General features: G+C 43.0%; 1 protein-coding gene across 7 annotated transcripts in view; it reads left to right on the top strand.

Annotated features, from left to right (window-relative positions):
• The first annotated feature begins 6,803 nt into the window (after nucleotides 1-6,803).
• USP40 (ubiquitin specific peptidase 40) overlaps nucleotides 6,804-13,698 on the top strand; it is a 79,390-nt gene continuing 72,495 nt past the window's right edge. For 4 of the 7 annotated variants that reach the window (XR_009689273.1, XR_009689274.1, XM_061122497.1 and 1 more), the window contains exons 1-4: nucleotides 6,804-6,909; nucleotides 7,993-8,210; nucleotides 11,315-11,382; nucleotides 12,514-12,627. Coding sequence is in view for 3 of the 7 variants with exons in the window: in XM_061122497.1 (XP_060978480.1) it covers nucleotides 6,830-6,909; nucleotides 7,993-8,210; nucleotides 11,315-11,382; nucleotides 12,514-12,627 (480 nt within the window). In the remaining 4 variants the exon portion in view is untranslated. Of the gene's footprint in view, nucleotides 6,910-7,992; nucleotides 8,211-11,314; nucleotides 11,383-12,513; nucleotides 12,628-13,698 lie in introns of those variants that run through there. The other 3 variants (XM_061122498.1, XM_061122499.1, XM_061122502.1) reach the window with 3 other exon arrangements.

Below are 13,698 nucleotides of genomic sequence, written 5' to 3'. Positions count from 1 at the left end.
CTCTGTGAGTTGGTGATGGACAGGGAGGCCTAGCGTGCTGCGATTCATGGGGTCGCAAAGGGTCGGACATGACTGAGCAACTGAACTGAACTGAACTGACTGATTTTTCCTCATGATTATTTTTGATTAGTTAGCTTTCAACTCAGGGACGGGGGAGCCTAGTGGGCTGCTGTCTATGGGGTCGCACAGAGTCAGACACGACTGAAGCGACTTACCAGCAGCAGCAGCAGCAGCTTTCAACAACTGGGGCAAGGAATTCCTGAGACCGGTCAGAAACTGAGATTGGCTGGGAGCTGATTATAACCAGTCTTAATATCCATTCCTTTCTTCGGGGGAGAAAGTTCTTTATTCTGTATAGAATGGTGGGGAGGACCTGAAGGGGAGTTTTTACTCCAGGCTATTTTGAGCCGTGTAGCTTTCCTTCAGCAACCCACTCCAGTATTCTTGCCTGAAGAATCTCATGGACAGAAGAACCTGGTGGGATTTGCAGCCCATGGGGTTGCAAAGAGTCAGACACGACTAAGCAACTAACACGCACGTTGATTACTGAGACCTGTTCAAGTGAGACAAACACTATAGCCGGGCTTAAGGCCAAGAATGGCTTTTCTTATGTCAAGAAAGCCATGCCTTCTTCCCTCTTTCTGGGGACGCCCTACCCTATCTACATACAATGCTTCCTGTAATTTTAATTTTCTATATATTATGATGTTTGGACATCTTGAAAACCCTTCTGGCTGAGGAGAAACTACCCTTCCATGGGCTGGTCAATTCTCAGACAGCATAAGGCCCAGTTGGGAGCATGCCTTTGATATGGGGAAACTAACCAATCCAGAGCCATAGATGGCACTATTCCTCTGCCTTCACCATCCTAGGAACAGGGACCAGGCAACCAGAGACCACTCCTGTACCACAGAGCCTGTAAAAATCATTCAGACTTGCCAGTCCTAACCAGTCTGCCCTTCCCTGTCTTGTCTTGCTGCAAAAACTGCAATAATGGCCATGGCCTCCTGACCAAACCTGGTGCTTCTCCATATGGCCCTGCATGGGGTGCCATGGCCTTGTCTCTAGGACCTGTAAGTATAAAAACTTTGGTTGCCTGAGCCTCTCCTGTATGCCTGCTAGTGGTGGTGGTGGTGGGTTTAGTCTCTAAGTCACATCTGATTCTTTTGCAACCCCACAGACTGTAGCCCACAGATTCCTCAAATTCTGTGTGCCACGTTTGTGCACTTTATCATTGGCCAATTTACCTCAATAAAGCTGGTAGGCATTAAGAAATTAAAATGAATAGAAGCTCTACGCTCTTATTCTAGTGCTCCAAAATAGTCTTGTCCTCCCTACTTGGAGCCCACCGTGGGCAAAGTTTGACTGTGTTGCAGAGGCTGCTGCATGGTCTATATTATAGGTGGTTGAGGACAGTGACTCTTAAACAACTTGGGTCAGGACCCTCAGCAATATTTTACACAAACACTGAAACTCAGAACAGAAGTCCCCATTTACCTGTGAGTTTGCTTTCTGAGTTTTCAGTCTGAAAATATTAGATGGAAAATTCCAGAAATAAACAATTCCTGTTTTCAATTGCACGCCAATCTGAGCAGCGTGATAAAATCTTGTACCATCCCACTCTGTCCTGCCCAGGAGGTAAATCATCTGTTTGGTCAGAGAATCCATGCTGTACACACATGTATACACCACCTATTAGTCACTTAGCAGCCAGTTTGGGTTATCGGATACACCACTGTTGTCGCGCAGTGTTTGTTTTCAAATAACCCTTATGTAATAATGGCTCCAAAGTGCAAGAGTAGTTAGTGATGCTGACAATTTGGATGTTCTCTAACTGTGCCTCATTTATAAATAAACTTTATCGTAGACACGTACGCAGAGGAAATAATGTCGTTTAGGGTCCCATACTATCTATGGCGTTAGGCATCCACTGGGGATCTTGGAACATATACCCCCTAGATAAGGGAGAACTACTCTACACAATTGGGCATCTGTGTATCAGAAACAAAAGTTCAACATAACAACCTTCATTCTTACTACTCTGATTTTTTTAATCCCATCCAATCCTGTCTCTTTTACATTTCTCTTTTTAAAAATTAATTAATACATGGCTGCATGTGGCCTTTCTCTGGTTGCAGCAAGCGGGGGTTATTCTTCATTGCTGGGCGAGGGCTTCTTGCTGATGTGGCTTCTCTTGTTTTGGAGCACAGGCCTTAGGTGCACAGACCAAACTACGTGCAGCTTTCAGGCAGGTTCTATAGCTGTGGCTCCCAGGATAGCTGCTCCAGTAGCTCTGGGGCATGTGGAATCTTCCTGGACCAGGGATCAAACCCGTGTCGCCTCCATTGGCAGTCAGATTCTTAACCGCTGGATCACCGGGGGAGTCCGTTCTCTCTCTTTTTAAATGCTGATTACAACCCTTTCTGAATAGATTTTATAACTCACTAAGACGACATAGCCTTCAGTATGAAAAATTCTGGCTTATAGTATTGGGTAGAGATCAATATAGTAAATATATTAAGTAACACAGCATACACAGGGAAACAAAGAATACTGATAAATAAAACTGCAAGTTTTTCAGGCCAGGGTCCTGGTTTTTTTCCCCTCCCTCCAACCATTTGCAGCAAAAATCCCAAAGAATGTGCAAAAGTAACCATGAGCCTCAGAATAGTTGGCCCCAAACAATTAACGCTTTCAGAAGTGAGTTCCCAGACATCTGTGGATCTCTGGGGGACTTCTTGCTAAGATAGGCCTCTGGGTGTGATGCCATCAGCAGGCCCTGCTCACGAAGCACGTGGGCAGCACCAAGGGGAAAGTGGACAGCAGAAGAGAAACTTCCATCAGGCCCAGAATCAGGAACCCTAGGGTGAGAGGGTTAAGGTCAGCTAACCTTTCAAACTGTGGTGCTGGAGAAAACTCTTGAGAGTCCCTTGGACTGCCAGGAGATCAAACCAGTCAGTCCTAAAGGAAATCAACCCTGAATACTCACTGGAAGCTCCTATACTGTGGCTACCTGATGGGAAAAGCCAACTCATTGGAAAAGACCCTGATGCTGGGAAAGATTGAAGGCAAAAGGAGAAGGGGGTGACAGAGAATGAGATGGCATCACCGACTCAATGGACATGAGTTTGAGCAAACTCCAGGAGATAGTGAAGGAGAAGGAAGCCTGGTGTGCTACAGTCCAGGGAGCCACAAAGAGTCAGACACAACTTAGCTACTGAACACACACAACACAACCTGGTGGTCCCCAATCCATGGACTAAAAACTCCTCATCTTCTCTCACCCGGGTCCCTCCCTCAGCTGGCTGAGGGGAAAACACGGCAGTTTAGTGCCCCAAGAACTGTGGCCCGCCATGAGGAATCTGGGGGATCATATGTTAATAGAATTCTTCCTTTTGCACTGTCTCAAAAACAGTCATAACTGCTGTCAGGGAGCCCTGACAGGTAATTGGGTCTGTTTGCTTCTGGTTTATTGCACTGCAACCTTCTTTCTAGAATGCAAAAAGCTACCAAGGGTGGTCTGAAGACAGCATCGTGAAGGACAGGATGTATTTAGCATGGAGTTAGAGCATAGTAAGTGCATGATGTAGTTTGGAGGAAAGCAAATTATTTGCCGATTATAAGTTAGGAACACTTAAAGTAAAAACTAGGAATAATCAGGTCTGCTCAAGGTTCTTTTAGTCGTCTTTGTTCTCAGGAAAGGGAAAGAGAAAAAAGAAAAATTCATTACTCTTCTTATCCTTTTCACTGCTATAGGATCAGTGGTTAAGAGCACAGCTCCTAGAGCCAGATCACCAGGGTTTAAGTCTTGCTTTGAGACTTACATGCTGTGTCACTTTGCAGAAATTATTTACCTCTCAGTACCTCAGTTTCCTTATTTTAAAATGGGAATGACATCACTACCCATCTCGTGGGAGTGTTATGAGAATTAAATGAGATAGTGTTTGAAAACCTTCTGCACCTACCTGGCACAGAATAAATGCTCACACTTTTAAAAAGCATCATTAATCTTCCTTGAGCAGCACTCTACATGCTAAAAACACTTGGGTGAAACTTTTATGGCCCAGAGTCTAGTCAACGGCTTTAAAGACCCAACTTCAATTCTCTGTCGAGCAAATAAAAGATTTAAATTTTCACCATAAACTAAAAAGTCAGGTTGTTGTTCAGTTGCTAAGTTGTGTCTGACTCTTTGTGACCCCATGGACTACAGCATGCCAGGCTTCCACGTCCTTCACTATCTCCCAGAGCTTGCTCAAACTCATGTCCATTGAGTCAGTGATGGCATCCAACCGTCTCATCCTCTGTCATCCCATTCTCCTCCTGCCTTCAATCTTTCCCAGCATCAGGGTCTTTTTCAATGAGTCGCCTCTTTGCATCAGGTGGCCAAAGTATTGGAGCTTCAGCTTCAGCATCAGTCCTTCCAATGAATATTCAGGGTTGATTTCCTTTAGGATTGACTGGTTTGATCTCCATATGTTAGTGTTATTAATGAAAATGCAACTAATATTTTTAGTGTGGACTGCAGCAAGGGCTACAGGGCAGATTGGGCTCAATCTCTGTCTTGGAGATACTGACAGAAAGAGCGTGTCTGACTTTGTTAGAGACATGGGTTACAAGAGAGGAGCGTATCATCCTGAAGCCTGGATGAAAGAGAAGGTCATACGTTGTTTAGACAGCTCTGAAAATTTTAAGATGGAAATTTCAGATGGATGATTTAGAGTTTGAGATGGACTTATAATGAAGGAGGGATTTCCCGGTAGCTCAGCTGATAAAGAATCCTCCTGCAATGAGGAAGACCTGGGTTCGATCTCTGGGTTGGGAAGATTCCCTGGAGAAGAGAAAGGTTACCCTCTCCAGTGTTCTAGCCTGGAGAATTCTACAGACTGTATAGTCCATACAGTCGCAAAGAGTCAGACAAGACTGACTCTGAGCAACGTTCACTTTCACTTTTCACTTTATAATGAACGGAGTGACAAGGATCTGGGAGGGTGGATGTCCCTTGCAGTGAGGACATGATTCAGGTCACAGAAGCATGAAGGCATATGGCATATTTGGAAGCACTTTAACTGGAGAATAGTTGAGTCATAAGAAATACAGTATGAAGAGTGTTTGGACCATGGAGGAATTTCTGCAGTAGATACCAAGGAATCACCAAGCCTCCTCGGTAAAGAAACATAAGCTTGGGGTGAGTTTCAGATGGATCTCATAGTGACTCACAGGATTGGCTGGATAAAGTGGCAGTCCACCCTAAAAGGTTGTCATCCTAAAGTGGATGAGACTTAATGATAAAGGATCTGACAGGAAGAGAGGGAACCATGGAATAAGCATTGCCCAGGCAATACTCTGAGTCACAGATGATTTGCTTCATGTGAAAAAGATGAAGTTTCAAATACAGCTTCAAGACCTGGGAACAACAGTGGTGTTAATAAACCATTCATTTAACGCATATCTATTAAGATCCTATACTGACCCAGTCACTGTTGAGATGGCAGGGATAGAGCTGGGCACAAGGGTGAGCTTGTATCCTCAGGAGCTAATCTTCCAGGGCTCATTCTTGATCTGAGAATGGAAATTTGAGGAATATTTACTCAAATTTGAGGAAGAGGGAATTGAAGCACAGAAGGCAAAGAAGTGATCAAAAGGCAGTAAGGGAAATGGCAGGATAGAGTGCCTCAGAGCCAGGGAGGAGAGTCACGAAGAAGAGGCTGCCAAGAGAAATGAGACCCTGAAAACCAGCAATTCCCACTGTGGTTTCCTGACCTAGACCTTCAGCCTGCTGGCTGTTCCCCTGCCTCCAGTGCTTTCCCTCCCGACAATCCTGAACATTGCAACCACGGAACTGTCCCTCTTGTGTTCCAAACACAAACCCCTCAGGCTGGCATTCACTTTGACTTCTGCCTTTTGACTTTGTCTATCATTATTGCTGTACTCAATCTCTGAAACCTTTAGCTTAAGTCAAAATGATTTTCTTCCCATTTGCCTCATTCGTTCTTGGATGGAAGCTGGATGGGACAGGAGAGATGCCAGAAGAGCCAAAAAAAACTACCCAAAGAGCCCAACAAACGTGCTCGAGCAGGCAAAAGAGCATGATTTTGAGTTATTTTTAGTGTACCTTTGGGTATGAGGGTCTTCCCTGGTGGCTCAGATAGTAAAGAATCTGCCCACAATGCAGGAGACCTGGGTTCCATCCCTGGGTTGGGAAGATCCCCTGGAGAGGGGAATGGTAACCCACTCTGGTATTCTTGCCTGGAGAATCCTATGGACAGAGGAGCCTGGCGGGCTGCAGTCCATAGGCAGGCAGAGTCCGACACAAAAGTTGGACACGACGGAGAGACTAACACTTTCCTCTTTCTTTTCTTGCGTATGAGAGTTGGTGCAGACAAAACAAATACTGAGGACGTTATAAAGGATCAAAGTTATGTGGAACACTTTTCACTGGAGATACACTTGTAAAATGTCTTTGAAAGTATACGGCTCCCTTGAAGCTCTACACAAATATTTCCAAGGTTGAAGTAACCTGCCATTAGCCAAGCCAAAAGACAAGCGATCTTTGTATTCTCTAACTAATATGAGTTGCGAACAGCAATAAATACAAACTTTAAAAAACTGAATGAATGAGTGGCCGCCTGATCCAGCGAATCCGCGAACCTGCCAGTAGACTAGAAGCGAACACCGTCCACCGTATCAGATGTCCGAAATCTCGGAGCAAAAGAACTACATTACCCATAAGATCCTGCGCGGCGGGCCAGCGGTCCCGCAGGGCATCCTGGGAGAAGTAGTCCGCGCGTTCCATAAATAGTTCACGCACGGAGCGGCGGGAGAGCTGCGTATGCCATCATGGCGGCGCCCCGTTGCGGCGCGTCATTTCGCTTCGAGTTTTGTCCGGGGCGGGGGTCTGGGCTTTAGGCTGTAAGTGGGGTCGGCGGCCGGGGTTCTCGGGAGGGACGAGGCGGGCGTAGGGACTGTATGGGCAGCACGGCCTAAGGCGGGCTAGGCGAGAGGCTGCTCGGGCCGGCCCCGAGATGCGGCGTCCTCCTGGCGTGGGGGGTCTGCGGTTCCCCGCCGCGGGGACCTCTTCCTTCTCGCGCCCGTAGGCACCGTGGTGGCTTGGAAGGACTTGAGGGCCTGGCCTCGGCCGTGGCGTGGGGGAGACCAGAATCCAGACCACGCGCTCGAGGCCACACTTTCACGTTCCATTTTTTTGTGCTTTTTTTCTGAGGAACGGATTGAAAAGGAAAATAATTTTGCTTCACCGTTTCCTGTCACTTAGGAACTGGGCTAGGCCTTTTGCGTTTCTCATCTCCCAAAGAACCTTTCTCCGCAGTCGATGTGAGGGAGACCTTGAGCTGATGCTTGACTTCCCAGGAGCTAATATTGAGATCACTCGATAAATATTGTGATACTTTGAGGCCCGACGACTTAAATGGCAATTTTTTTCCACCAGTGAAACTCCGGGCACTCCAGCTTTGGGGCCGGTATTAAATTCCTGTACGGATTAATTTGTTCTGTTTAACTTTTTTAGCTGTCACAATCTGGTACAACTAGTGTGAGAAGCAGAGATTTGGGGAAGTGATTCACGGTCCCCAGGCTCTTGTCAAGGCTCAGAATCTAGGATTGACTTTGCCACCTCAGCGGATTAGGTGTATTGATGGGGTTTTTTTCTTTTTTCATTAGTGATATCAGTATGGCTTAAAAAAAAAAAAGCTGTAATTTATTATGGGCTAAACCCTGTAGACTAAATGCCTCTCTTTCATTATTTGGTTTTTTAAAAATGACCCTGCATGACAGTTGGTATCCCATTTTTACATGGAACGCAGGTTAAGGAACTCGCCCAAGGTCACACAGGTAGTGTGGAACAGGGATGAAAAAAATTCAGGTCTTGCTGCCTCCAAAGCCCAGACTTCTTAAGGAGCAACTTAAAATACTCCCAAGGGGGAGATGTGGGAAAATTCTGTTTTAAAAATAAAGACACTTATATCATATTTTTTTAAGGGTAGTATTTAGTTTCACAATGTTTGGGGACCTATTTGAAGAAGATTATTCCAGTGTGTCAAATAATCATTATGGAAAAGGGAAGAAATTAAAGACCAAAGCTTTGGAGCCACCTGCTCCTAGAGAATTCACCAATTTAAGTGGAATCAGAAATCAGGGTGGAACCTGTTACCTCAATTCCCTTCTTCAGACTCTTCATTTCACACCTGAATTCAGAGGTATGATATGTTACATGTATTTGGCTAGTAATATGTACCCTCATCTCTACATGTAATTAATCATGCAGAATCACAAGTAGATGAATTATTTTAAATGTGTATTCCACAGTATGTGTTAACTGTTCCTGTGAGGGACATAAATTGATAATTCTCTGCAGGGAAATGTGAAGCTTAAATTATGAATATTTTCTGTATGATCACAGTAATGTTCAGTAACAAACTAAAAATTAAGCAATGTATTTCTTTTGTAACTCCTTCCTGTAATTTAGAATATGGGGCTTCCCTGGTGGCTCAGTCGTAGAGAATCTGCCTCCCAGTGCAGGAGACGAAGGTTTGATCCCTGGATGGGGAAGAGCCCCTAGAGAAGGAAATGGCAACTCATTCGGGTATTTTTGCCTGAAAAGTCTCATGGACAGAGGAGCCTGGGGGGCTACAGCCCATGGGGTGAGGAGAGAGTTGGACCTGACTTAGAGACTAAATAGCGTAATTTAAAATACAGTGTAAAAACAATTTTGTCATGAGGGCCAGTCTTCATTATTGTTTCAGTATTTGTATTTTTTTATCTTCTCAAAGTAATAAACACTTAAACCAGAGTTACTCAATGCAGTTATATGCTTCTCTTTGGAGTGGGGAGGTGTTGTCATATTAATTCATACAAACTATAGTCATTTATCTGCAATTCTGAAATCCAGAAAATTCTAACAACGTGATCTAATAATCTGAACCTGTTTGGCCTCAGACCTTGACCTGATGTGATACTGTTTCTATTCTTAATTATCTCACGTGGGTCATACATTTGTTACAGGAATATGAAGGTTAATATTGGTTAATAGATACTATTAGTCCCACACCCTCCTGGGGATGTAATGTTAACATATATAACCCTTTTTCATAATAACTTTCTAAAATCTGGAAATTCTGAATTCCAGAGATACAGGGTGTTAGATAACAGACCATGTGCAAGGAATAGAAACCCAGTCAAAATAGCTCAAGTAACAGATTTACTTTAAGAATCTAGGGGGAATCTCCTGGAAACCATCTACAGGAAGCTACCTTACCTCCTTGGACCCTTGATTCCTTGCCTCTGTTTTTCTCCACATGTTTGTCCCCAAATCCCTTCTTTGTCAACTATCTTCCTCCGCAGGGATGTCAGTCTGTTCTCTTGATTTTGGTGCTAACGTTCTACCTTCACATGGCCTTGGAGGGTCCCCAGCTACAAATCTCCATGACTGTGGCTCAGCTCCTCACATGTCCTTGTATTCTGAGGATAGACATCCTGGCTTTTATTCACTATCTCACCACCTTCCCACCACTACTAAATGTAGCAAAGTTTTGTGACATTTTTTGTTGTTTCAAAGCTTAAACAGACTTCCTGCCTTCAGAGATTTAGTGTATAATTATCATCCACCCCTTCCTAGGGCCTTCTAATGGTTTGAATTGAATTTGGGATTTAAGAGAGTAGCTTCTCATCTTGGACTCCATCCACTCCATCAGAATATCTCCCCCAATGCATTCAGTAATTCCACTACTAAAAGTTTGCAGGATGAATAAGTAGATTCTTAGGGAGGTTAAATCTTTCCTAAGTTTTAGTATAATTGACATTAAAAGAACAACTTGAAGTAGAAAATTAGCCTTTAAGAGAGACTATATAATTGGTTAACTTAGCTGTACTGCGGAAACTAACACAACATTGTTGTGCTGTTGTACAGTTGTATATAAATAAACTATACTCAATATATAAACATCAAAATACTTTCATAAATAATCCAGAAAGACTGAGAAAGGTGGTTGTTTTGGAAGGCAGGCAGGTCGCTGAGAGTACCGCTAAGCAAGGATAGAGCTGAAAGCCCCAGGCCCTCTTTAGCAAAGCAGGTGGCTGGCCAAGCACGTGGGCCAGCCTTGTGCGCTTAGCACGAATCCTGATGCTCATTGATGGGGAAGCGTAATTTGGAAACGGGTAAGGACTGACAGAATGGAGGGAAACTTTTTGGAATCCTTTTTAAAGGAGCAGAACTAACTTTGGTTCCCCCGCACTCCCAGGTCAGTGTAGCTGGGAATAGTAGGAGATGACTGTAAAAGTCTCTCTATGGTTTTTATGATTTAACCTTTGTGTATACAACTTTCATGTATTTTTTTTACCCCAATTCTTGCTGGGAACTCAGGAAGAATGTAACAGTAATCACTAAGGCAGTAGTGGTTTTCAGTGCAAGACAAATCTGTTCCATCCCTTCTCCCTCAAGTATATCAGAGCCTCCTCTGATATAGTAGGAGAGTAGGAGTTCCTATCTGAATACAGACTTCCCAAACCATTCAGATGTGCCCCATTGGGTGACATTCCTAGACACTGAATTAAAAGAAAATTCTGGAGACCAGCAATGGGTTACCAACTTTTCTTTTCCAGGTAAGCTCACTACCATCTGCTATTAACCCCTGACGCAGAAAAGATTTTTTCATACCAGAAAAGAGAAACGCATGATCTCATAGTTAAAGGTGCTCCTTCTTATGAAAAGAGTGGTTGGCAGTCTCACTTGTGGCTTGTAAATGTTGTAACTCTATTACATATTTCCTAATTCTACTCATGTGGCCTTTGGAACCCATTGCCATAGGCAGTCGGAAGCCACCAAAGATTTATGATGTTGCAGGGTTTTTAATTGTATGATTTTCCTTTTACTGCTCTCTTGTGTTGAAACCTTAGCTTCCCCTTTATAGTCAGTGGTTAGAGGCAATGTTGTTGTTGCTGTGTAGTCACTAAGTCCCGTCCGACTCCTTTTCAGCCCCATACAGGCTCCTCTGTCCGTGGGATTTCCCAGGCAAGAATACTGTAGTGGGTTGCCATTTCCTTCTTCAGGGAATCTTCCTGACCCAGGGATCGAACCTGCATTTCCCGCATTGGCAGGCAGATTCTTTACCACTGAGCCACCAGGGAAGCCCAAAAGTAAAGTTACCAGAAAGCAAAATGTGTGGTGTAGGGATATAAATATTGTCATAATCTTATTTCTGAATCTTTAGCTGATTTTTACTTACTGGTGGCCTTGGCTTTCTAAAACAGTTTTCAGAAATGAAATAATGTCATTTATATTTCTTGATTCTACTTTTTTGTTTAGAAGCTTTATTCTCTCTTGGCCCGGAAGAGCTTGGTTCCTTAGAGGACAAGGATAAACCTGATGCAAAGGTATTAAATCCATGATTTACAGGGGATTTTTGAAATATTAAGGAGATATTTTAAGGAAAGAATTAAGTTCCTTGTTCATAGAAATCAGTAATTTTATTAATTACCAAATTATGATCTTTATTTTAGAGAGCACCTTGCCCGGTACCTTACTGGTAAGGGAATTTCCCTTCCAGAGAATTGCTTTTGCAATTGCAATGCTGCTGCTGTTTTATAGACAGCCTCACTCTCCACTAAGGAGACATTTGCAAATCATCCACACTAGCTTACCAAAAAACCCACTTAATGCAGTTACATGTAGCAAGAACAAAAATATAGACCAGTAATCTCTCAATTTGGTATTCTGGAGATAAACTGAGGAATTGGCTTACTATAAGTGCATATCTGATCATGTTCCTCCCTTGCTTAAATATCATTCAGAAATTTATCACCCCCAGACTACAATCTGTACTTATATTAGTAAGAGTTTCATGAATAGCCCATTGTCTCTCAAACTCCATGTATGGCAAAGAGTCTGTTTTTTTTGTTTTGTTTTTTTTTCCTCAGTCTGTTGCAGATCAGACTTTTATTGGGTATAAAAAAACGTTATGACAATGCAAAATTGCCATAAGGTTTCTGGCATATTCTCACTTTAGATACTTAAGTCCAGTCTTCAGAGCAGGCTCTGAGCAGCATTCTCAGTGCCCCAGCCCACACCACAGGGGCAGAACGGGTATGGTGCTGGCAGGAAGAAAGCAAAGGCAGGGTGCAGCCGGCCCTGTGAGATTTTTGTGGCTGGAAAGTTCTTCATAGGGAGTATGTCTGTATCTGAGCTGTTTTGGAGAAAGGATGAATTGTTGGAGACTGAAGTTCCTGTCAATCTGTGATTAATTGGGTGGTTTATTAGGGCCGGTTTGGGTTTTAATATTACTCTGTGCTATGCCAAGGTAGAGAGTTCCAGGTAGCCAAGAACTGTATTGAATTAGAATTTTCAAAGAAAAATAAATGTGTTCATCCTTCACAGTATTCCTAAATTTTCTCCTGAGTGAACTAAATCGACTAGGAGATAGGAGAACACTAGTACACAGATCTTTTAAAAAGGCCCAGGCAGCATTTAAAAGATTTCATCTAGGAGCACGTTTGTTTCTCATTCAGGTCCGAATCATACCTTTGCAGTTACAGCGGTTGTTTGCACAGCTTCTACTCTTAGACCAGGAAGCTGCATCCACAGCCGACCTCACTGACAGCTTTGGGTGGACCAGTGATGAGGTACGAAGGTCAGCTTTGCAGGGAAATATTACCAGCAATAAAGAGGGAACACTGGCTTAATGTTATCTAGCTTCCTTTAATTTTATCTTATGGTCTCAGGATATTGTTTAAATATTTACTTCTAATACTACACAGTTACAAGCCAGAAATACATTTTAGTCATTTGCTGTTACCCAGGATTTTATGAATGGATGTCATTTGGGATTGGGGAAAGGGGTTGTGGATACAGGGAGAAATGTTTATAAGAGCTGGTTTTTATCATTTCTACCCTTTGTATAGTGTAGTTGAGATGTAATACCTGTTATGTTAATGGAAAATTGCCATTTTTATAGCAAACCACTTATCAACTTAAAAAGCTGACTGGCAGTTAATATATCTGCCTTGATGTGTTTGAATCTGGGTATTCCAATTTTGGACATTTTCTTCAAGCAAAACAGTGAAACCGTTCTTGGCAGGTCTTTTCATTTTCCCTGTCCTGCTTTTCTCCTGTCTCGCTTCATTGTCTTCTTGTATCCTACTGTGTGTATGGACTTCCTCCTATTTTTTGTGTTTTTTTTTTAATTTTCATTGAACTCCTAAAGGGTATTTCACTATATGCAAACACTAAACCTTTCTCAGCACTAAGTGAAGATGCATGTTGTCAATATTGATGAGCTGTTCGCTGTACAAAATTAAAATCAGTTCTGTAGTTTTTTATGGCATAGATGTATTCTTGCAGAGACGAAGATATGGGAGACCACCACAGAATTTAAAGAGGCAATGATCAGAATAAGGTTATGTTGCCTTCAGAAATAAACTGTGAACTCTTGTCTTCTAAGCAGTAACACTAATTAGCTGGATGATGCTATTAGATGATGTGGTTGAAGAAGTCAGGTTTGGGCTTGGAAGTAAAATAGGGTATAATACATTCCCCGAAGAGTGTATGTTACGTTTCTGGTGTAGGGCAGGTGCTTAGGGTGAATTCCTTTTTCTGTCCTTGTTTTAAAGGTATTGTCTTGTCTTAAATTATTGAGATATAATTCACATGCCCTAAGATTCACTGTTTGAAAGGGTACAGTTCAGTGGTTTTTT

This window comes from Dama dama, chromosome 20, assembly GCF_033118175.1.
Source record: "Dama dama isolate Ldn47 chromosome 20, ASM3311817v1, whole genome shotgun sequence".
Taxonomy (NCBI): domain Eukaryota; kingdom Metazoa; phylum Chordata; class Mammalia; order Artiodactyla; family Cervidae; genus Dama; species Dama dama.
The sequence above is the reverse complement of the archived record's forward strand: the minus strand, read 5'-3'. Positions and strand labels throughout refer to the sequence as shown.